The 20,546-nt window shown below is 54.9% G+C and overlaps 7 protein-coding genes across 7 annotated transcripts; 6 read left to right on the top strand and 1 right to left on the bottom strand.

Moving 5' to 3' along the window:
• Positions 1–95: 95 nt before the first annotated feature.
• BAUCODRAFT_332365 (uncharacterized protein) lies at positions 96–964 on the top strand. Its single transcript, XM_007683693.1, has one exon. It carries the CDS (start codon positions 488–490, stop codon positions 839–841), a length of 354 nt encoding a protein of 117 aa, XP_007681883.1. The 5' UTR covers positions 96–487; the 3' UTR covers positions 842–964.
• Positions 965–1,567: 603 nt separating this feature from the next.
• Positions 1,568–2,179, bottom strand: BAUCODRAFT_39753 (uncharacterized protein). Its single transcript, XM_007683628.1, has one exon. The coding sequence runs from the start codon at positions 2,169–2,171 to the stop codon at positions 1,887–1,889; it is 285 nt and encodes a 94-aa protein (XP_007681818.1). The 5' UTR covers positions 2,172–2,179; the 3' UTR covers positions 1,568–1,886.
• Positions 2,180–3,230: 1,051 nt separating this feature from the next.
• Positions 3,231–6,290, top strand: BAUCODRAFT_39752 (uncharacterized protein). The gene has a single exon (XM_007683627.1). The coding sequence runs from the start codon at positions 3,474–3,476 to the stop codon at positions 5,943–5,945; it is 2,472 nt and encodes an 823-aa protein (XP_007681817.1). The 5' UTR covers positions 3,231–3,473; the 3' UTR covers positions 5,946–6,290.
• A 9-nt stretch (positions 6,291–6,299) lies between these two features.
• On the top strand, positions 6,300–7,060 carry BAUCODRAFT_39751 (uncharacterized protein). Its single transcript, XM_007683626.1, has one exon. The coding sequence runs from the start codon at positions 6,494–6,496 to the stop codon at positions 6,893–6,895; it is 402 nt and encodes a 133-aa protein (XP_007681816.1). The 5' UTR covers positions 6,300–6,493; the 3' UTR covers positions 6,896–7,060.
• Positions 7,061–7,080: 20 nt separating this feature from the next.
• BAUCODRAFT_332372 (uncharacterized protein) lies at positions 7,081–7,707 on the top strand. Its single transcript, XM_007683692.1, has one exon. The coding sequence runs from the start codon at positions 7,267–7,269 to the stop codon at positions 7,591–7,593; it is 327 nt and encodes a 108-aa protein (XP_007681882.1). The 5' UTR covers positions 7,081–7,266; the 3' UTR covers positions 7,594–7,707.
• A 10,367-nt stretch (positions 7,708–18,074) lies between these two features.
• Positions 18,075–19,196, top strand: BAUCODRAFT_39747 (uncharacterized protein). The gene is made up of 2 exons (XM_007683625.1): positions 18,075–18,127; positions 18,183–19,196. The coding sequence occupies exons 1-2, from the start codon at positions 18,083–18,085 to the stop codon at positions 18,822–18,824; spliced, it is 687 nt and encodes a 228-aa protein (XP_007681815.1). The 5' UTR covers positions 18,075–18,082; the 3' UTR covers positions 18,825–19,196.
• BAUCODRAFT_331975 (uncharacterized protein) lies at positions 19,173–20,150 on the top strand. The gene has a single exon (XM_007683691.1). The coding sequence runs from the start codon at positions 19,485–19,487 to the stop codon at positions 19,908–19,910; it is 426 nt and encodes a 141-aa protein (XP_007681881.1). The 5' UTR covers positions 19,173–19,484; the 3' UTR covers positions 19,911–20,150.
• The last annotated feature ends 396 nt before the right edge of the window (positions 20,151–20,546 follow it).

Below are 20,546 nucleotides of genomic sequence, written 5' to 3'. Positions count from 1 at the left end.
GTCGGTTCTCTGTCCCTCGGTCCCTGTCACCCCTCGCCTGTCGTTATCCGTAAGATAGCGGCTGCTCTTCCGCGCCTTGACTGACAACGGTTAGTAGCAAGCAAAATCTCCGCGATGTGTCCAAGCGATAACTGGCATCATTTCTACGACTGTTTGCCCTCCGAGTCAGGCCCATACACCTTCGGCATGAGGTTGCGTGGGCTTCGCGTTGCTTGCGACAGAAGTGAGGAGGACACGGTGCCTTCCAGTCGCGAGTACGCGGCACAGTGCTATGCACATTGTGTCAGGTGCACGAGCTGCGACGGAGGGGAACCTGGTCGGACCGACGTGGGACTAGGGCTGGCGGATCTGTAACCCGACGTTGTAGATGTCTTTGTACAGAACCTCGGAGCACAGAATTTACAGGACTTGCTGCAATTGTCGTAGTTGGTGGCCTTTGGATGGCAGGCTACATTAATGATTGGTACGGCCAAAGAATCACCGAGTGATGGCACATTCGAGCGACGTAGGTATCTTGCAATCCGCTGCTCTCCCGCTCCGCCTCGCTTTGGAAATGTCATGCTTTCGGCACTTTCCCCTCCCGATTGTCGAATCTGTGCAGCGCTTTGTGAACATAGTCGTTGAAATGGTCGGTGTCGCAAGAGCTCCTGGTATTGACGCCACGGGCAGCATTGAAGTCGTGCTCGCTCTCTTGCCGCTAAACATGATGATCAACGGTCTGTCAGCGCTGCCAACGTCGTCAGCGCTATCAACGTTGCGCAATGGCCAGCTCCATCTCAGGCAAAGCCGTCCAGATCCACGACAGCCATGGTGGTATCGGTGCCATCGTGTAGGAATCTGACTCAAGACATCATGCGCGGCTTGTACGGCCGTTTCCCAATGCAGCTCCCGTTTGCCTGCCCGATATCTGATTGCGAAGGTCAGGCCCTACACCTCATGATCCTGCTGCTCGAGCATCTCACTCCTTGCTGCGGTGTTCACTGGGCTTGCGCGGTGGTCACTGGGCTTGCGCGGTGGTCACTGGGCTTGCGCGGTGGAGACTGCGCGAACTGCTTTCCCTGGGCGAACATTAAACCCATCGCTTTTCGGGTGAATATGGTTACGAACACCACGCAGATTCCGGGACAGGAAGTCCATCACTGTCTCCTGCGCTTCGACATTTGGTGGGCCTTCTTAGCGATACTTAAGGCTCCTGATTCTGGCATAGGCGTGTTCTGCTTCGAAGGGCTGACGACCAACCTAAGCCATGCGGCATCGGCAAGAGTGCTTGACGAGCAGCGCATACAGGTACTGCGCGTAACTAGCATTGCTCATGGAGTGCTTGTTATTGTCGCGAAGGACCGTTTGTTGCACATGCCGGCAAAATCAATGTCGGCTGGCGTGGGTGTTGATTGGACAGCGGAAGTTGCGGGACAATCTGATCCACGCACACCAAGCGGGTGCGACGTGGAGCTGCTTGCACTGACGACTCCACTGCCACACGCTCGGTACTAAAATGGTCATATATCCAGATAGTGCTGTTTATATACACCTACAGTCGGATGGAAAGCGACATGAACCGCTGTTACGGTGTTATCTATTACGGGAGGTGCTCGCAGTTCAGGACACCAAGCTTGCCAAGAGCGGCATGACGAGTCGTTCGTCCCACAGCAACCCGGAGAATTTGAGCATGCACAAGACATGACTGGATACATCGACGCTCTCATAAAGAGCGACTGATACATACCGGGAATAGACGAGCTCGTTGCAACTCTTCGCACGTCGACTTTAGACCATGTGGGCACGGCTACAGTTTTGCTGTATTCGTGCGATTCAGCAGGCGTGGGACTGAAACTCCCACATTGCACGGTAAATGAGTCATCGAGCCATCTCTGATTGTCCGATGTCTAGCGGCTTACCGACTGGGCGGTGTGGAGCCACCTGCCTGTTAATCCTCCTGAGTATGATGCCGCAGGCGTCTGGTGTCGGCCACTGTGCTTCCTCACGCCATGCTTCCCACGCAATGGATTGGCCGTGCAGATGGCGCGAAGCTTGACTGCACCGTCGTAAGAAGAAGTCGCGTTCATGTTCCACTCTTGATGCGTCCATCTGCTACGGCCGTTCCGGTATGCTTGAGCATTGAGCCACGAACGTTCAAGCCCCACCTCAGGCAATAGTATGGCTACAACCATATCCCAAGCCACCAAGCTTGGCTGGCGACCAGAGCCAGCCAGTGGCGATTAGGTACGCTTGGTCATCGCCCATTCGTTCGGCACCGCTCCGCTTCGCACCAGTCGTGCAAGCGGTGCAAGCATTTGGGCTCTGAAGCAAACGACCTTATCTTCGCATTGTACACTGGCATAAGAACCAAAGTGCAGCGTGTGAGGTGCCGAAAGACGCAGGTTTGCAGACCACAAAGTAACCGGCCTCAGATTGCCTAGTCAAGGGAGCTTCAAGCAAATAGCGGCAGTAGAATGGGGACAGCGTGGCCCGATATACTAGCGCTTAGAACGAGCAAGCGATCGTCATGTTGATACCTTACGTGATAGCTCCGAGACGTTGACGATATGGCACTGCTGCGTAAGCACATAGAATCAATGATAAGATTCAGGGCACCAATACAAAGCAGATGTTTCTCACGGCGGATGTGTAGACAGCGAAAAAGGAGGGACCTACGCTTATCCTCAAACTGTCGCCTGCCCGGGGGCTCCCAGAGATAACAAGCGCGCTCGCCTGCTCCATCCTACAGCGTTGGTGCGTGTCTAATGCCACTGACATGATTGTCATTGAAAATCACATGATGCTGCGCAGCAATCAACCTCACCATCAGTGATCATGCCATTTCCGTGACCCTGCATGCCCGGTGATGCGTATATTTCAACCTGTACCAGCCGCGCCACATATTCGACTATGTCATGTAATGGGAGATGGAGGCGGTTTCGGCAAGACAGTAAAGAGCGGCGAGGAAGCAAGAAGATGGTTTGACAGGATGCTCGTGATACTTTAAGAGCCGCAGCACACCGCTGACGTATAGTAACTTGAGTCGATTATGCAGCCAGATGGGTGCGACAGCAGCGGGTGTTGCCTTGAGGTTTCTGACCAACCCTGTCTGGATGCTGCATGTTTGCGGTTAGCGCAATTTACAGCGCGTGGGACTGTGAGTCTCACGCTATGACGATTTGCCACACATATTTTTCGAGTATTGGTTGACAAGCAGCTCTCGTACCACCTGCCACCCCTCGGGAACCATACGTCTCTGGACGTGCTTCGGCATGATCCGACTGCTGTTTTCGACAAAGATGTTGTAATAAGCTTGTAGCTTGAATAAATCCTTGTGAATAGGGTCGTTGTGGTGTCTAAAGGTCCCAACTGCCCACGCGGCCTAATTCTTTCCACTTCGCGCCCTTGACATCTTCCAATTGACGACTCCTGCCAACTCAACAGCACACCCTTTCATCAGCTTTCCACTGTCGAACTGATGCATGCAGCACCCTATGACTTCCGAGGAGACGAGGCAGCGCTTAGCTGCATTCATCGCCAAATGCACGCCACGCCTTGACGAATTCCTGAAACTGTGTGAATCACTGCGCGGAGAACTCGGTGCCGGCGTTCCGCTTGACCAACATCTCTCACTTCAGGCTTGCGACGCTGTTGACGCACTGGTTGAAGCTGACGTCGCCGCGAAACACGACAAAAATGTTCTCGGCTCGCTTCATGCGCTCAAGAAAGGTCGGCTGAGTGGCAGCCGAGAGCTCGCCGCCTCCGTGCGCCCTTGCCAAATCGCCTTCGACTTCGGCCTACCATCGCGCCGTTTGCTGAGTGAGATCGTCGATTCCTTATCCTCCGATGTGCAGTACATCGATCTGTTGAATGAACTGCGCCGAAGCGGGATATCGAGGCCGTGGCGACCGAAGGACGTCCAAAAGGCGAAGGTGACCATCCAAGAGCGTCAAGGTAGCGGCAAAGTCCTTGCCAATCGACCAAATACGCGACGAGTGGCACGCGACATCGCACCAAACTCCATGGATCTGTCTACCTCCTTGCCCGTGCCCAAAGAGCACGCGAAGCATGGAGATAGCTCCCGGCGTGCAGAATCTGTGTACAACCTACCCCAATCTACCTCTGGAGTGCCGTTAAACCGGGCCATGTCCATGGGCAATGAGAAGGATGAGGTTGCCTTACTGCGTGCGGCATCTGCGCCCATGACACCTCCGCCCACCGTTAAGATGCCTTCCAATCACAGTGGACCCCGTCAAGCGCACAAGTCCTTTGCGTTGTCTGTCAAGCAAGGCAGGGATCCACCTAACCCTTCATTTGGCTTGGACCAAACATCGCCTCTTATTGCGGGTTCCAGCACTAAGTCTGCAGTCTCTGATAACAGTAATGATGGCTGTGAGGAGACGGAGAAGCAGCGCGACCACGACCAGGACTATAACCACGACTACGACCCTGACCAAGACCACGCTCACGACTTTGACCAACACCATAACCACGACCATAGCTACGTCAATACGGGATCAGTTAACGTCGACGCTGACGACCCAGGGACCAATCCTACCACTGACCCGGACGGTGAACGCGACGTGATGGACGACATTGATCCCGTTACTGAGCAAGAAGGTACACTCGAGCACTTGAGCACAGTTTCCGGCCGGAGGAAGCTGTCCGGCGAGTCGCGCCGTTTACCCCAGTTCGACGGAACTCATGAAGCAAGTACCGAAGTACCGCACCAAGTTGCGACACCACCGTCCACACTGAATGACCACGGAACGTCGCACAAGAGGTCGTATAGCGTACAAAGTGACGACATAACCGTAACCACGAGCAAGAGTTCAAAGCGCACAAGACTGTCTCCGCAACCGGACTCGTCGAGGAGCGGCCACACAGGTGCGTTGCTGCAACGCTTGCGCGGTGACGCATGGCTCTCGGATACGGCTCTTGACTCGGTGCTACGCGCCTTCATCGGGTCGTTAAAAGATACACTGGTTGTAGAGATCGGCTACATCAGACCTGGTCACCTTTTGGAATCTGGCCGTGTTCTAAGAACTCTCCGTACCGATCACGCGACAATTGTTGTGCCCTTTTCGCTCGGCAGTCACTTTACCATTGCTGTTCTGGACCCCACCAAGACTCGAGTGGACTTGTACGACCCTCTCCACAAGCCGGAAACTCTTGAAGCGATGCGAGTCAGTATGCAAGACTTCGTCCATAATAACCTCAAGTCTGTAGCCTTGGAGACAGTGGTCTACGCCACAGATACTTGGAGCTTCGTACAGCAAGATCTCTCAAGCTGCGGCATCCTCTGCATCATCTTCGCCTTGTGCCGAGCGACCAACACCACTCTCCCCACGGATGTCAACAGCCATCTATGGCGCCGCAGTTTTGCCGCGGCACTTCTGCTTGCAGAACCAGCAGAGCCGGACACTAGCGTCGACACCTCCTTGAAGGACTTTCCACTTGTCATGCCAGAGGCCAGCCTGACGCCGGAGGCGGTTGACCTTGCGGCCTCGGTCTCAAGCCGGCGTAACAACGAGAGAGTACACAAACTCTACCACGCCACTCGTAAGGCCCCGCTGCATAGGATGCAGCAGCTGACTTCCTGTCTCGAGCAGCTGGAGATTCTTCGGAGCGTTGTCGACTTCGTACGCCAACGCGCTTCAGCCGAGTCGGCACGCAAACAGCGCGCTCTCGACGTCCTCAACCAGATGGAGCGGGACGTCCTTGTGTGGCGCGAGTGGGAGCCGGCGTACCCCTTCCAGAAACCATCCGCTTTGATTGCCGCGCAGCGTCCACCGGGCGAGGACTTTGCCAACGGCTTTTCGAGCTTCTGCGAGCAGATGGCTGTCGCTCTACGTGACGCTCACCAGCAGAACCAGCTCGTGCTTCGGCAAATCGATGAGAGTTTCCAGGAGGAATGCCAGCAACTGTTGCGAGAAATTTGGGGAAAGACTTATGATGCTACTTGAGAAGGCTGGCGAAGGAGCAATGCGATTATGGCCCTCTGTCTAGTGTGTTAAGGCGAAGGATGGAGCAGCATAAGTACGAAGAAGACTCGAGAAGCGCAGCATTACGTTCTCGTGGGGCAGTGTGGTAATGCGTTGGTTGTGTTGCCGACATCTCAGAACATGCCCGCTAAGATCGCGAGCGCGGAGAAGAAGCAGAGAGCACTGTATCAGCAGTCATGGTCTCTTGCCAATCCACGAGTTTTTAAGACAAGCTTCTGTTTCAGTGTCTTCCGCTCATCGAGAGCATCGTGGTGCGATTCGGCATGGCACACTCCGCAGACCGTGCTTGTTGCTCATCGGCAGCCGTTGAGGTCGGTTCTTCTGCGCCTCAAAATCTCGAGCTTAGCACAAGCCGTGTCTGTGATGCTGCGCCTTAAGGGTTGGCTGATGTGGTACTCGTATTGCGGACGTCAATTCTAAGTCCGGAGATAGCTCAGAGCGCTTCACGCCGGGTACTGGTGCAATGTGGTGCTATTTACCTGTCAAAAAGCTCGACGTGAAGTCCAGCAATGATGGATGCCACCAAACTCTGCGCTGCTTTTCTTGCTAGAAGCATGTCCTTCACGACCGACTTCGTGCACGGCGCACGATATGGAGCACGGCCACCAACGAAAAGCCATAATGAGGAAGAGCAGGTTGGCAAGGTGGATGCAGTGGAGGTGTACAAGCGTGAGGCCAACTACATTGACAAGACTGACAATGTCAGCACGGCCGGTGAGGTTGGTGAGGTTGGCAAGACCTGCGAGAGGGGCGAGGGCAGCAAGAAGAGCGACAATAGCGAGCATAGCGAGAATAGCGTGAATAGCGGGAAGAGCGAGACCGGCGAGACCAGCGAAACCAGCGAGGACAGCGATAAGTGCTCTATATTTGCCGCGCCAATCTACAGACGAGGCGGGCTAACAGACCAGTGATGTCAGGCGAGAATGTTGCCCTGATCAGGCTGCTTGTGGCAGCATCGCTTCTTCGGAATACGCCTCGGTGGATCTGCCTTCCAAGGTCTCTCGCTCGCACAAACCACCGAGTATCGCATGTTCCACCGCGCAAAGAGCTGAGAAGCCGCGAACCTTAGATGGCAGTACAAGTCTGAGTATCAACACAGCCTCCTCCTCCGAACCAAATTAAGTTGGAAAGGCGGTGCCGGACATGCTAGGTCGGAGGGAGTGGAACCAAGGGTGAATCGGACGCGCGACCTTAGACATGCTGTCGCTATGTAAGTGCCTCTCTCCCACTCTTGGATCAGGATGGGAAGGCAAAGCTCTGGCGGTAATGGCCAAACGACGATATGGGTGAGACATCGTATAGGATCACACTCTGTGGGACAAACTGTCTCAAGGACTGGCCCCACTTCCCGCAACTTATTGCAAGGGCGTATTTCAGGAAGACATCCAGCAGTCATTTCTTGCCTGCCCCGAGCGTTTGCGGCGATATATCAGAGCCCTCTCACAACGCGATGACTTTTGGATACGCTACCAGTGCAGGTGCCGCCAAACCGAGCGGAACGGCTCCCAAGGACAAGTTGCAACTGTCGAAATGTCATATGTGCGGGCAAGCGAGGACGTCCTCGCTTCGATCTACGGCACTGTGTGCCTGCTTCGCATCCCAGGCTTAGCGTAGTGAGAGGTGCTCCCTAGTTTGAGCTATGGACTTCACCATTTCGTGCTCCTGACGTACATGGGTTATCTAATCAGCTCGCCGTCCCCGGTGAACCTCATCATCGCTGCAACGCTGGCTGCACCAACATTCGAAAGACGATGACGACGAAGAAGACGAAGTCTAGCACATCCACAGGGCCGAGATACCTCGTTGGCTGATCAAGGGTGTTGTTGTCCGGCCAGCGAATGCTTCCTGGCGTCGCAGTTGCGCTTGAGCAGCGATACACACCCAGCATCGGCGTTGCGTCATCGGAGTCGTATACACTCACACCAGCCGTGTCCTTCCGTCGATGCGGAAGACTGCACTTGTTGCAATGCGTGAAGAGGACTGCCCCCAAACGCTATCCTCCTGTCTCTGCGTCCTTTCGTAGCCTTCCGTATGGAAACGCTAACCGCGAGAGAATGTTCGGCACGCTCAAGGAAAGCCCAACAGTGTGCATTCCTTCAGATCTTTAGGATGGAAGATGATGGCGACTAGCGCGCCGATTGTTCAAGCAACAGCATTTTGCGCGCTACGGCGTTTACCTTCGCCTATACTCACCTGCTCCTTCCCGCCCGGGATCTGCCACAGGCTACCCTTAACATCCAGCAGAACAGGTCCGCATACCCGCCTAGACCCCAGCAATGGACCTCGTTTGCCCATTCCCTTAGCTCGTTTACCATTCCCGCGTTGTGGATCTGCGTGCGCTGTTGAGGATATATAGTACACACCGGCTATGCTTACCCCAGTATGGACGAGTCCATGCCGCTTCATGCTGCTACTGCTTTGCGATGAAGCGTGATCGTTGTCGCGTGCGGATTGGGAAGAGATAGTTTGGGTGGAAATGGTAATAGGGTGTTGTCGCTTTTGGCGTGCAAGGCTTGTTAAACGCTTGAGGTCGCGATCGGCGGTCCTTCGCTGCGAAGCTTTGATATGTCCAGAAACTGCAGACATGGCGTTGTAGGTCGATCCCCTATGCCGAAGGCATGCGGTGGCTGTTGAGTCGGTAGTAGGAGGAAGAGAGTGGTGAAGCGGGAGACCCACGCCATCCTTGGGCCGCCCTATGCATGAGCTCCTGCATAGTTTTTACGGTTCGTCGGCTCTCCTCTTCGTCGGCACGCGCTGTCGCTTCTTCCCCAACACCATTGCCATCGCTATTGCCGTAGTGCTTCTGTGCGAAATCATCGTCATAGTCATTCGTGTTGCGCAGAACAATCCTATCGCCCCGGTGTCGACCGGCTGTGCAGAAGACTGCAAATCGGGCAAGGATTCAGATAGCGAGTGCGAACGTGGATACTGTAGACGCAGAATGATATGAGGACGGTACGGAGACGTTGGAAAAACCACAACTGCATCAAATGTAGGTCAACCTTACATCCTTTCCATACTTCCCTTGCTCTCATTACGCGGCTCCCTCTTCGATCCTTCATCGTGGATAAAACCCTGTCTTGCTTGTCTGGACGTTCTGAAGTCGACTCTTGCGGAGCTTGGAGCCTTTGTGTAAGAGTGAACAAGAACTTTGAAGGGGATCATACCAATCTGAGTCACGGCTGACATGAGATCTACATCGGATTTCATCTATGTAGCCAGCACACTATAGATACTGCCATCGTAGCAACAAGAATACTGCGCGCCTTCGGCACTCCCGAGCCTGAGCTTGGCGCCGCAGCATGCCCGCCCGTTGCCTCAGAGCCGCTCATCGATCCAGCAGCCGGCAACGCAATACTGTGTGATGCGGTTTGTAACGTCACCGAGCCTGCGGAAAGTTGTTGTGTGCTGCCATCCACCACAACTGCGCCTAAGGTAGTCGGTACGCTCAGGCTTACGCCATCGAAGGCGGTCTGCTGTCCCAGTGTCAGCGTAGCGGTCTGAGTCGCATCGGCCAGTACGATGTCCGAGCCGGCGTTCGTCACAGTCACGGCCGTGCTGCCGACTGACACGATCACTCCAGATTCTTGCCTCACAATTGTTTTGCTCGCTGAAGCGGCATGTACGGTGGACAGCGCAATCATCGCTCCTCCAATGAATACAGCTCCTAAAGCGATACTCGTCGGTACGCTGATATCTACTCCGTCAACGACAGTCGCTGCACCATTGACCAAAGGCAGAGTACGATGACCGTTCATTATGACAAACGCTGTGCCTTGCTGGACGACAGTCTCCGTATCCCCATTCGCGCCCGTGAAGACAGCAGCACTCGAGAACGTTGCTTGAGTTGCCGCGACTGGCACTGTGGTTGTGGAGCTTCCATCAGCAACCACGAGTCCTGAACTGTCGAGCGTGAACGTCTGGCCCAAGAGAGTAGCTGCTGGGCCTCCAACTATTAGGGTGATTCCACCAACAAGCACTGTATTCGGACTGCCTTGCTCGACCGCTGTGACGATACTCCGGGCAGCTGTGAGTGTCACGGCGTTCGTCCCAGTCAATGCTCCGCCTGGAGCTGATACCGAGGTGGTACGGCTTATTGCAGCTGCGACATCTGTCACACCAACGCCAACCATCGATGCAGCTTGATCAACGGGGACCGTGGTGGTCATGGTACCTTGTTCGAGGAGTACTGATGCCGAGTTCATCGAGAACATGGTCACCGCCTGACCGTTGAATGCAGCTATGCCTCCGTCGCTCAAGGTCTGCGTCGCGACAAGGATAGCGCCGCTTTGAGTGCTGTATACGATCGCCGAATTGCCAGTAATGATCTGCCCGACTGGCTGGGAACTAGACGACTGACTTGCTTGCGCAGGATCGGTGTTCACCGCTGACACTGGCAGGTAGCTGAACAACAGAGGCATTGTAGTATCTGTAGTAGCGGAGAAGGTAGCCTTGGCAGCTGATAGTACTGCGAGTGCGTTTACCGATCCAGAAGCAGCTTGCTGAGCAGAGGTTGCCAGATTCGGAGGGAGCGAAGGGGGTGTGCTCTGAGCGACGACACTGAATGTGGCCGGACCGACAACAGCATATGAACTCACAGTCTGCGCAGTGACCTGTGAGCTGCCACCATTCGCACTCGGGTCCTCGCCGGATGTCACTTGATCGACCATAGCATCTGGACTGACAGTTTGCGCCGTGACCTGCAAGGCCCCGTTTGGCGCACTGAAGTCTTTCGTGGAGCTAACCTGCACGCCACTGGCATCGCTCGTAGTAGCTTGAACAATCGGCGATGTCGATACTGCTCCAGTCGTAGGCTTATTGAGAGGAACGGCAGGGTCCGTGCTTTGGGAAGATGACAGTATACCCGGCGGCGCAGACGTTGACACTGCGCTGGAAGGCGTAACTTCTTGCGCTGGCGTTGCACTGACGGAGTGCGTAAGAGCAGTAGTCGGCATAGCAGCCGCACTAGCTGGCGAGAGGGCGGTTGGTGGATCGTACAGGCCGCGTATGTCACCATGGCATGTCGACCAAGCATCATCGATACCTACATAAATCGAAGACGGCACGACTAAAATGGGCTCGTAAGGTCTGAGCGAAGGACACGGCCAAGTCCCGTTGCTGATAGCATTCGCGTTGTGTTGTACCGCCCAAGTTCCGCACCATGGTTGCGATGTGTAGATGGACGGATACGCGATGGCGTAGAGATCCGAGATCTCGAATGACGCCGTAAAGATCGACACCGGCGCCTTCATGTCACCCATTGCGCCGCCCCCTGGGACATACGGTGACCCCCACTGACTGCTCAAGTCTGCGGAATGAGGGATTGGAATGATGGAGTTGTAGTGCGTGCCTCCAACGCCACTGCAGCCATTAGAAGCATAGAGCTCGCTGTAAGATATATAGAGCGTAGGACTTGTCAGCGTCGAGTTGGCCACGATGGCAATGACAGATGTTCCAGACCCAACAGTGACGTGGTTCGCTGTCTGCGGCCAGTACAGCAGCTGAACAGAGTTGCCAGTGATTGCACAGCGGCCACATCCGACCGAACAGCCAGGGCCCAATACGGAGCTCGTTGGCCATACCCATCTGGTCGAGCCTAGAAGCGACCCGACTAACACACCATCACCCTCTGGGTGATTAATGGCTGTCTGACCCAGCCAGCCAGCCGACCACACGGCGTTCGCCGAGCCCTGCCTCAATACGGTATCTACGAGCCAATAGTTGGAAGAGCTGTACGCATCAACAAGGCTCGAGCACTGAGCACGCCCGATTACGGCGTTTGTACAGGTAGGTGGTCCGATGTAAGGCGCTGACGTGACTAATTGACCTTGAACCCACTCGTTTAATAATTCTTGGCATCCAGATGCCGACAGTGGCAAAGAGCAGGTCGGACGCTGCAAGGCAGGATTGGTTGATGTGTGTACGCTCTGTACATGTGTAACAATGATGGTGCTGGTAATCGTTGTATCAGCGACCGAGGAATAAGTTATTAACCCACCTCCGACGATGGTCTCAGTGGTGACTATAAATTGGTTGTCCACGAGCGTGCTCGTGTACGTATAGTATGCGGCGGTCACTGTAGTCGCTGGCGAGCCAAATTCAGTAACAGTTTCTGTCCACGTTGACGTCACGGTTTCGGTGGTCCAGCCATCGCTCTTTTTCTCGGTCGCGTTGCCGTTGTAATACATGCTCCATTGGCTAAGACATAGCAGGTCTCTAAAGTAAGTCGAGCCCAGCGAAGGGTTGGACTTGCTAGAGTTTGTGGAAGTCTGTGATACACCGGTAGATCCGACTCCCGACGGGCTAGAGGTGCTGTTTCCACGGCTCGAGCTGGATGGCCAGGTACTGCTCAGACCGCTGCTTGGGCTGCTTAGAAGTGTCGAACTCAACTTCGTGTCGCTAGAGCTACTTAATCCCAGACCCGCTGCGATATAGTCTCCAAGAGCGACGATGCTGCTGCTGGGGCCGACACTGATTACATGCGTGCTTCGGACATCCGTATCCGATTCAAACAAGCTCGTACGTGTAAGTGAGGTCGAAGACGGCCTCGTCCTTATCAAGCTCGGGGAGGAGGGGCCACTCATCGTACTCGCGCTTGCGTGTGAAGACAAGGGTGAAGGCGTAGGAAACGAGTAGGATCCGTTTAGCGAGCTGCTTGAGGGCAGTATTGAAGCGCTAGTCAATGACGCAAGGAGAACGGCCCACCACATGGCGACTTCGCAGCGCCGTGGGTGGCAACGATGCGTCGAGAGAGGGACCAGATCCGGTGGAAGAGACGCAAAGCATCACTTCGTTGAGGCCCGAAGACACATGTACTGGGAAAGATCTTATTTAACAGCCGGGAACTAGAAGGATTCCGATGAGCCGCAGGAGGCACGATAGTGTACCCCATCGTTCTGCTATCTGCTAGCAGTAGCCTTTCTAGGATTGTGGCCCCCAAATAATCCTGCGCTGGGTTGTCGAGAGCCCGCATATGCCATGCAGCACACGAAGTGCGGGGTCGTGGAGGAAGCCATCATCTTCGGGACCGATGGAGGTGACTAACGGCCTGAGGCTGATGGAGCTCAGCCACTGCTCGCATTTCTTGCTTTCCCTTGCCGTTACAAGGGCACTGATTTATTATGCAACTTGGAGCCGTCGCTCTCCAGCATCGCTGTTATCAAAGGACAAATTCGTCGCCCTCGAGGACACGACATGATGGGCCAAGTGGGAGATGAAAGGCGACTGACTACCACCCCGACAACCTGGTCGATGGAGATTAAACCCAGCGAGATATTGAAAATCGGTCCCGAGTTGCTACTGGAGGTTCGGCCCGCTAATGGTACTCGCAATGTGGCGGTCGAGGAAGCGTTCATATACTGAGGCGACAGCGAGTTCCGGAGGCAGTATTATCCCGCGCTGGAGGATTTGAGTAACAACTACGGCATCAGCGGCTTGACCTAGGCAAATCTGGGATACGTTCTACGGACCGACTCTACGGACCCCAGCACAGGTAAGAAGCTCAAAAATGTGAGCGACAGCTTTCCGTGAACGGAGACCGGCAGGTTCATGAACGTCAATTTCACGCTTCGGTCGGAGACGGGCGACAGAATCGGAACCCTGTTGCGCGACGTCACCATCAGGGTCGCCTCTAAGAGGGACTGTGTCGCTAGCATTCCAGATCTTCTCATCGTCAGACGCAGATCGTTCGTGAGAGGGTACTGAATTTGGAGGTGCACGGTGTATTGCTGCATAGTACCCAGGGACATGATCACGGCGACAGTCAAAGTTTGGATGCTGATAAGCGAGCCGAACACGCTTAGACCTTCACACCTTCGCCTAAAAGAGGTCAATAGTGCTGTTGGGAAGCTGCGGGTTGTTAATGAAGCCTTTGAAGTGCGCTTTCGGCTCTTCTGGGCTCGATCGAGAGGTGCGGTACGCTGACTCTATGATGATCTATCACTACGCGACACTGGGAACGCCGGTCGCAGTGACCACCATCCAAGCGCTACCGCGTGTACTCTAGTTCTTGTCCACTTCGCATACTGAAGTAGGTGCTGCCATCGTAAACGGATCGGAGAAGAGAGAAGCTGAAAGCGTCCTGCACTTGGTGATGTCTTGGACGGGAGGGGTGCCAGGTGCCTAGAACTCCGGGATATGATGTAGAGTGCAGAACCCGGTATCCTGAAGCTGGAACACTTGTGGAATGCGAAGTGTCCGCGGAGATGGGTTTGCTGCCAGCGCGCAACGTCCGGACAGCGCATCGAACCACCCAGACATATCTCCAGGCAAGCCGTCTTGCAAGGGAGGCAAGCCGTCATCTTCCAGTAAGCACCCATGTCGCAAAGCTTCGCTTACTTGGCTCGTTTTGCCAGCATGTCTGCGAACAACGACCTCATAATCGCCACAGACGGCCAAGTATCAAGCAAGCCGGAGGTGCCGTACGTCTGTCACTTGACACACGGACGGTGCGTCAGACTGCACAAAGTAGTACGGCGGTGCGCCATATTGCGCCGCCAGGCTGCGTGTCAAAGCTCGGGACCAAGGATGTGTATATGGAGGAAGTCCAGCTCCCGCCAGGCGCACATGGTCAGGAGCATGGCATGCTTGGAGCGTTCCTCTGCCCGGAGTGGATAGGATCCAGGACTTGCGGGTCAAGTTACCGTCGGCGTGGAACGAGGTGCGAGGCAGCCAAAACTTACAACAGCTGCTACGAGCGACTCAGTTGCTAGCAGCTTCCTCTACAGTGTTGACCTCTCACCATACTTACATCCTCACTTCACCAGCTCTGTGACGGCGGTCGATACGCTTACTGTTCCCAGCGCTGCGGCCTACGAATTGGTCGCAGGCGAGACGCGATTAATGATGGTGTTAGTCAGCAAAGCGACTGACTCGCCGATCCGCTTTGGGAAGCCCGAACTTCGGCGCTTCGGTCTCCTTTCCCTACTCGAAGCTGTCCTTACAGTCCTTCTTGACGCTCCTACACTCTTATTTACGTGCATATAGTGCTCTTACACTGACTCCCACAAAGCTTCTTCAAACTCTCTCCACCAAGTTATCTAGGCTTGCTACTCCTAAGCTGCCAATTTCAAGCTGCTACTTCCAGCTGCTTTGCGAACGCTGGCAAGGCTAGGTCTCCCGCTGGTGCCATCACACCCCCTCCTCCTCCGGAACCTCTGCTGGATGCTGAACTGTGTTCTTGGCTGTGGCTGTAACACCGTATTATGTCAACTTGCCACTGCATCCGTTTGTCATTGAGAAGTGACATGATGCACCTGCCTGGTGAACCTGGTTATTGACTTTCTCCTTGGAGGCTATGATCCATGATGACGGTCACCAAGCCGTCCGCTGATTGCTACGGAGCGGCATCTAACCTCTAAGCTGGCAGTTTGCTTGCCTGTGGTGACGTGTCCTTCCCAGAAGCCTATGCTTCTCTACAAGGATGTATACCTTGCTACTAAAGACCATGCCTCCACCCTTGAACAGCACGCTGATTTCTCTACTGGAGCTGCACACACGAAGAGTAAGTCCTCTTCGGCTCGGAGGCCAGCATCCGCATGCTCGACCGCACTTATCCCTTATGCAATACAGACCACGCGCTCCGCTTTCCGTACATCGCCGAACCCGCCATTACCACTGCTTCGCCCCCCCCCCTCCGCCGCTGCAAAGTACAATCTCATCCACATAGTAGCCATGACGTCAATCCCTCTTGACCGAAACGCATTCGACAGAAGAATCGGGACAATCACTACGCGCACCATAGCCGATGGGTCGAACGCAGTGTAGTTGCCTTACCCTGCACATGGCCTAGGTACGAGGGTAGGAATAAGTATACGAAGAGGGGGCAGAGACCGAGTCCGCAAGTTGGCTGCGCGGGTGGGATCGAAAGTATCACTGGAAGGTGGAGTGATGTCCTAGTCGCTGACTGCGAGCGGTCGGAGAACGCCGCTAAGTCGTTGGATCGCAAGCTGCCGTTAAGAGAGGACTAGGTTGAAGGCGACGTGGACAGGCATGTTGAACCCACGATTGATGGCGATCAGTAGACATGCGGCGAAGTGGCAGACTCGCCAACTTGCGAGCTTCCATCGCGCCGCGTCTGTGCCTGAGTCGTGAGCGCAGCAGTTGTGATGTGACGGCCAGGTTGACGAATGATGCGCAGTCCGTCATGCTGTTGGCGTCTAAGCAGGTCTCTCAAGTGCAAACATATGCGTCGCAAGTTTTTGGCATGTTTTCGCACGCGACACTTCAGGGCTTCGGGCACAGGGCTGTGTATCAACCGCTGCAGCTGAAACCGAAGAAGACGGATGAGGCTGAGTAGATGGCGCAGTTTGACTCCCAACTGCTCGGAACGTCTCTGCGCAAGAGATGACATCGAGACTGCTCTAGTCCAAATGCTAGTAATGATCAGACGGAGTAGAAAGGGTAGAGGGTGATAATGGACTCGTGGTAGACGGCAAAGAGTGCGCCGGTGCAGGTGCGAGGAATTGCATCATGAGCAGCGCTGGCTAGATGATCCTGTCGCTGCAGGCGATGATAGGGAGGAAATGTAACCAGTCTGGTGGGTGGAAGTGACAGGTCTCTATGCAAGCCCGAGGCGGCCAACGCCGTGTGTTGCGCGCCGCAGTCTTGGTGGCGGCGTTGCATGGAGGTCGTCCCTGCGGCGCCAGGTCGATTACTATTCCCAAACGGTACATTTCGACGAACGAACGGTATGCGACGTTTCCACGGCCATACAAAACCACACTCTAGCATGTTGGTCGCACAAGTCAGTGCTGTTACACTCACAGGCTGGCTCTCGGGGCTGCGTCGCCGCCAACGATGTGCAGGCGGCTAATGCATGGCGCAATGCACGGCACTACTTCCAGCCGAGCAATTCCCCAGCGTTCCGGTTCTTGGGTCGTCTCGCTTGCGACGCGGTGCCGCATGGCGTACAATCGACCCACACGATCAACGGAGAGCAAGTGGCGTGTATCATATTGCACTTGATGACGGGAAGTTGGAATAGAACGTCCTGTTTGTTCCCCTGCCGCTCACGCCTCAAGCGAGCCCAACACTTGCTGCAGCCAACCTCTCTCAAGGACCAAGGACCGCCGTCTCGCAGCGCAGGCACACCGAATAAAGAAACATTGTCTATGCTTGATTGCGGTCTACTGTACCGATCCGGCGAAGGATTCTCTGCATACCAGATACCTCATCCACAGGAAGCAGCTTCACCTCAATGCAGTACTTTAGGCTAAGCAGTTGGGCGGCACATCTGTGAGCAGTGGTTGGGTGGCGCACTAATGCATCGTCAGATGCTTGCGCCTGCTTCGCCCTCCATTATCGGAGCATGGGGCTCGATCGAATCAGTTGGAGCTCAATCATCGCTGTCGCTGCTCCGTGCTTTGCTTACCAGTCCATTCGCTTGAGTCGTCATCGTCTGACGCAGCTGCTCAGTCGGGAGGCTATCATCAAGCAGCATCAAGCAGCGAAGGCAAGCGCTGAAATGTCGCCCGCGCGTGCATAGACTCATGCGCTGATGGGACCGTCTCGCATGGAGGCAGCTTGCCGGCCGCCCTACTAATGCGCATTCCTGAAAGCAACGGCGATCACTGCTTTCGTTGATGCGCACGTTCCATGATCCTGTGCGAATTGGCACAAGCCAGCAGAGGGCAAGAGCCAGCCGTCGCTCTCATTCTGGTGGCAGACGTTGATCAGAATAAAACTTTTCGCGTCGACGTCTTCAGCTTATTGATACATTCGCGCTGGTTGACAAGCGATCAGACGCCACCGAACGCCCGTCCCCACTTGAAGGTCGCTTTTCACGACATGTCAACTTCATCGACGGTGCGACAAGGTCCCTACCATGTCGACAGCGAGCCTGCACCTTGCTAGACCGATTGCTGTACCATACTTGAGCCGCATCGTCGTCACTCTGTTGGAACATACATCCCGCACATCCACGAGGGCGCTGCGCAGCGCTGTCCATTTAAGATGCAGTTCATCTTCGCATTCTTCATTGGGACGAGGCTTCACACACTCGATTTGATCATAGAACGCAGATTCTTTGCGCTCGCTGCTTGCACTCTGTCATGTCCCAGCCGAACGACTATGAGAGGTTCATGCAGTATCCCACGAAGATGGAATGCGGCGGCAAGGTCAACAGGAAGAGGGCTGCATTAGCGGTACGAGTCATTGTCCGGCTACTGCTCCAAAACCCCCACTAACGCCAAGCAACAGTGTCAAAGGTGTCGGCGGCGGAAGTTCAAATGTGAAGGTGATTATGGACACGGATGCGAACGGTGCTTAGCGTCGGATGGTAGGGAGGGAAGATGCACTTATCTACGTAACGGTGCACGCGAAGTGAGCTGGCGCCATCTCGATCGCGCAAGTCACCACACTGCCTTGTACACGGCGCAATCCTCTGACACGCCCGACGTACGTTCCCGACACTCTACACCTCCACCTCCTTCGAACGAAGATGGCGCAGCACTCCTGTCAACGATGCCGCCGGAAGCAGCACAATCAACCGCATCCCAACAACCGCCCGACCAGTACGTTATCCCGACCACAGAATGCAGCGAAATGCCGGGAGGGCATTCGTCAATGCCGCAGACGGTAGTGCCGGAAATGTCACAATCACTAGGGCATTGCCCATGTATGGGAAGCAGCCTGTGCCCCTTTTGTCATCCATCCGAGCGCGCCGACGTTCACGCTGCCTATGCGGGCATACCGGTCGCCTCTTCAACTTTCCGCAACTTGCCTCCGCTGCCGGTCCCCAAAATCGCGTCCTCTTCGAGATGGCAGCCGTATCCTTCGAGATGGCAACCATATCCCTCAACCAGGTACGCGCATACACATGCTCCCTCGTGGGCGATCTAACAGCTAATGTGGAGCTCTGGTCCTTACAGAACCTGACGAGCGCATCATCACAACCGGTGTGCAAACGACTGACCTTCGCAATGTTGTCTTTGCAGGCGGGACAGAGAGGGTGACGTCATGCCTTAACGACGACGGGCACAGAAAGTAGTGCACGACGGGGTAGAGTCCTTTCTGTGAGAAGAGGGGCCCGCAAAGGGAGGTGTGAAAGTTGAATGGAATACGTGTATGTAGGACTCTGAAAGGCTGGTTTTTCTGGCTACCTCGCCGCATAAGCTCTTCCCTCGACTGCCCTGCTTTCCTTTCTTCACAGCCTTCTTAGTCGAGGCTCGTTTCTATCTCGTGCGCTTCACGACCGTCCCCAACATGTGCTCTCATATGGTGGCACTCTCCATAAGCTAACATAAGGGCGCTATGGCGTCTGACCTGGGCCGGCCAGTCGCGAGAACGTCGTCGATCAGTATAAACTCGCCTAAGGTAGGTAAGTTAGTCTGCCGCAGGCGAACGAGCTGCCACGGACAACCCGACAAACCATAGACCGTAGCCCTGTCGACGGCATGCCGGCAAAGTTGACTGGTCAACAGGTCCGTTCTAGCCGAGGAAGAGATTCCGCAAGCCGAGCGAGTCCGGCAGTGAGTTCTCCGCCAAGTTCTTGTGTTTGTGATGGACCTTTTAACTTCCCTGGACCGTCCGGGCTCAAGACCAAGTAGTACGCAGCCGAGACCGTGCGAGCACACCTCTATGAAGACCTATTGCGGCATGACGGAATGCAGCAAGCATTCCTACATCTGCCCAAACCTACATTCGTCACTCTTGATACCAAGAGCAGATAGTAGAGCTGGTGCCAGCCCCAAGGTCCCACCGCAGCACGGACGTATTGACTCTCTGTTCTCTGGGATCTTGGACACGCCTCCCATTCTCTTCCACATGGATAAAGGCGCCATCAACGTGGGCCCGCACATGAACCTGCTTTTCACGATCCAGACTTGCTGCTCTGATATTGAACGCCCAGTACCAAATGTGCTCGAAATGGCAAGCTACCTAGTCCACATAAGCAGTATGGTGGTCTACGCTGTGGACTTCGCTTGACCTGGTCGACCTCTGTACAGCTTGATCACAGAACGTGTCTCGCTCAGTAAGCAAGCCTACGACGACAATGCCGCAATCCTTCCTTTAGTGATACTGCCCGACTTTCTTTCATCGACATTCCATGCCCGCTCTGTGTAGTTGTTATCTTTTGCAGGGTGCAGTGTCTGCCTCCGGCGGAAGCGGTGAGTATAGCTCCATGCAGTCTGACAATGCGGTAGCGACGCCCCAGGTAGCTCCGATTTCATAAGACTTCGGCTGTGGACTGTTACATTCCACATTTGTCGGTTGATCTGCGCTTTTTGCATAAAGCAGGCTGTGGTCTGCCTTTTTTGTCGTCTTCATTGCCGAGAATCCTATGCTCTCAGCCTACTCCCACTCCCGTCACGACCACGAGCGTCTGCTTAGGACTATGATGAACTGAGGCGTCAACTACGACCTCGTAGACGGGCTCGCGACCTCCAAGGCCATGAAGGGCATAGATGAGCGCTAACCTGTTCAAGCTCGTCAGCACAGCAAGTACGCCCCCAGCATCGACCATAATGCTCATGACGCGGATGAGGACGCGATGCACTCAACGACTGCTCAGTAGGTACAGGACGTCGGGGATATCAAAGGATCGCCGGGAGCAGCATGTTG

This window comes from Baudoinia panamericana (assembly GCF_000338955.1).
Source record: "Baudoinia panamericana UAMH 10762 unplaced genomic scaffold BAUCOscaffold_16, whole genome shotgun sequence".
Taxonomy (NCBI): domain Eukaryota; kingdom Fungi; phylum Ascomycota; class Dothideomycetes; order Mycosphaerellales; family Teratosphaeriaceae; genus Baudoinia; species Baudoinia panamericana.
This window is presented reverse-complemented; position numbering and strand designations above follow the sequence as displayed.

What these genes read in the sequence shown, in the direction of transcription:
- BAUCODRAFT_332365 (XM_007683693.1), top strand. Translation starts at nt 488, where the DNA reads ATGGCACATTCGAGCGACGTAGGTATCTTGCAATCCGCTGCTCTCCCG.
- BAUCODRAFT_39753 (XM_007683628.1), bottom strand. Translation starts at nt 2,171, where the DNA reads ATGGTTGTAGCCATACTATTGCCTGAGGTGGGGCTTGAACGTTCGTGG.
- BAUCODRAFT_39752 (XM_007683627.1), top strand. Translation starts at nt 3,474, where the DNA reads ATGACTTCCGAGGAGACGAGGCAGCGCTTAGCTGCATTCATCGCCAAA.
- BAUCODRAFT_39751 (XM_007683626.1), top strand. Translation starts at nt 6,494, where the DNA reads ATGATGGATGCCACCAAACTCTGCGCTGCTTTTCTTGCTAGAAGCATG.
- BAUCODRAFT_332372 (XM_007683692.1), top strand. Translation starts at nt 7,267, where the DNA reads ATGGGTGAGACATCGTATAGGATCACACTCTGTGGGACAAACTGTCTC.
- BAUCODRAFT_39747 (XM_007683625.1), top strand. Translation starts at nt 18,083, where the DNA reads ATGGAATGCGGCGGCAAGGTCAACAGGAAGAGGGCTGCATTAGCG. An exon ending in GGAAGAGGGCTGCATTAGCG is followed by an intron (nt 18,128 to 18,182) that starts GTACGAGTCATT and finishes GCCAAGCAACAG; the next exon opens with TGTCAAAGGTGTCGGCGGCG.
- BAUCODRAFT_331975 (XM_007683691.1), top strand. Translation starts at nt 19,485, where the DNA reads ATGGACCTTTTAACTTCCCTGGACCGTCCGGGCTCAAGACCAAGTAGT.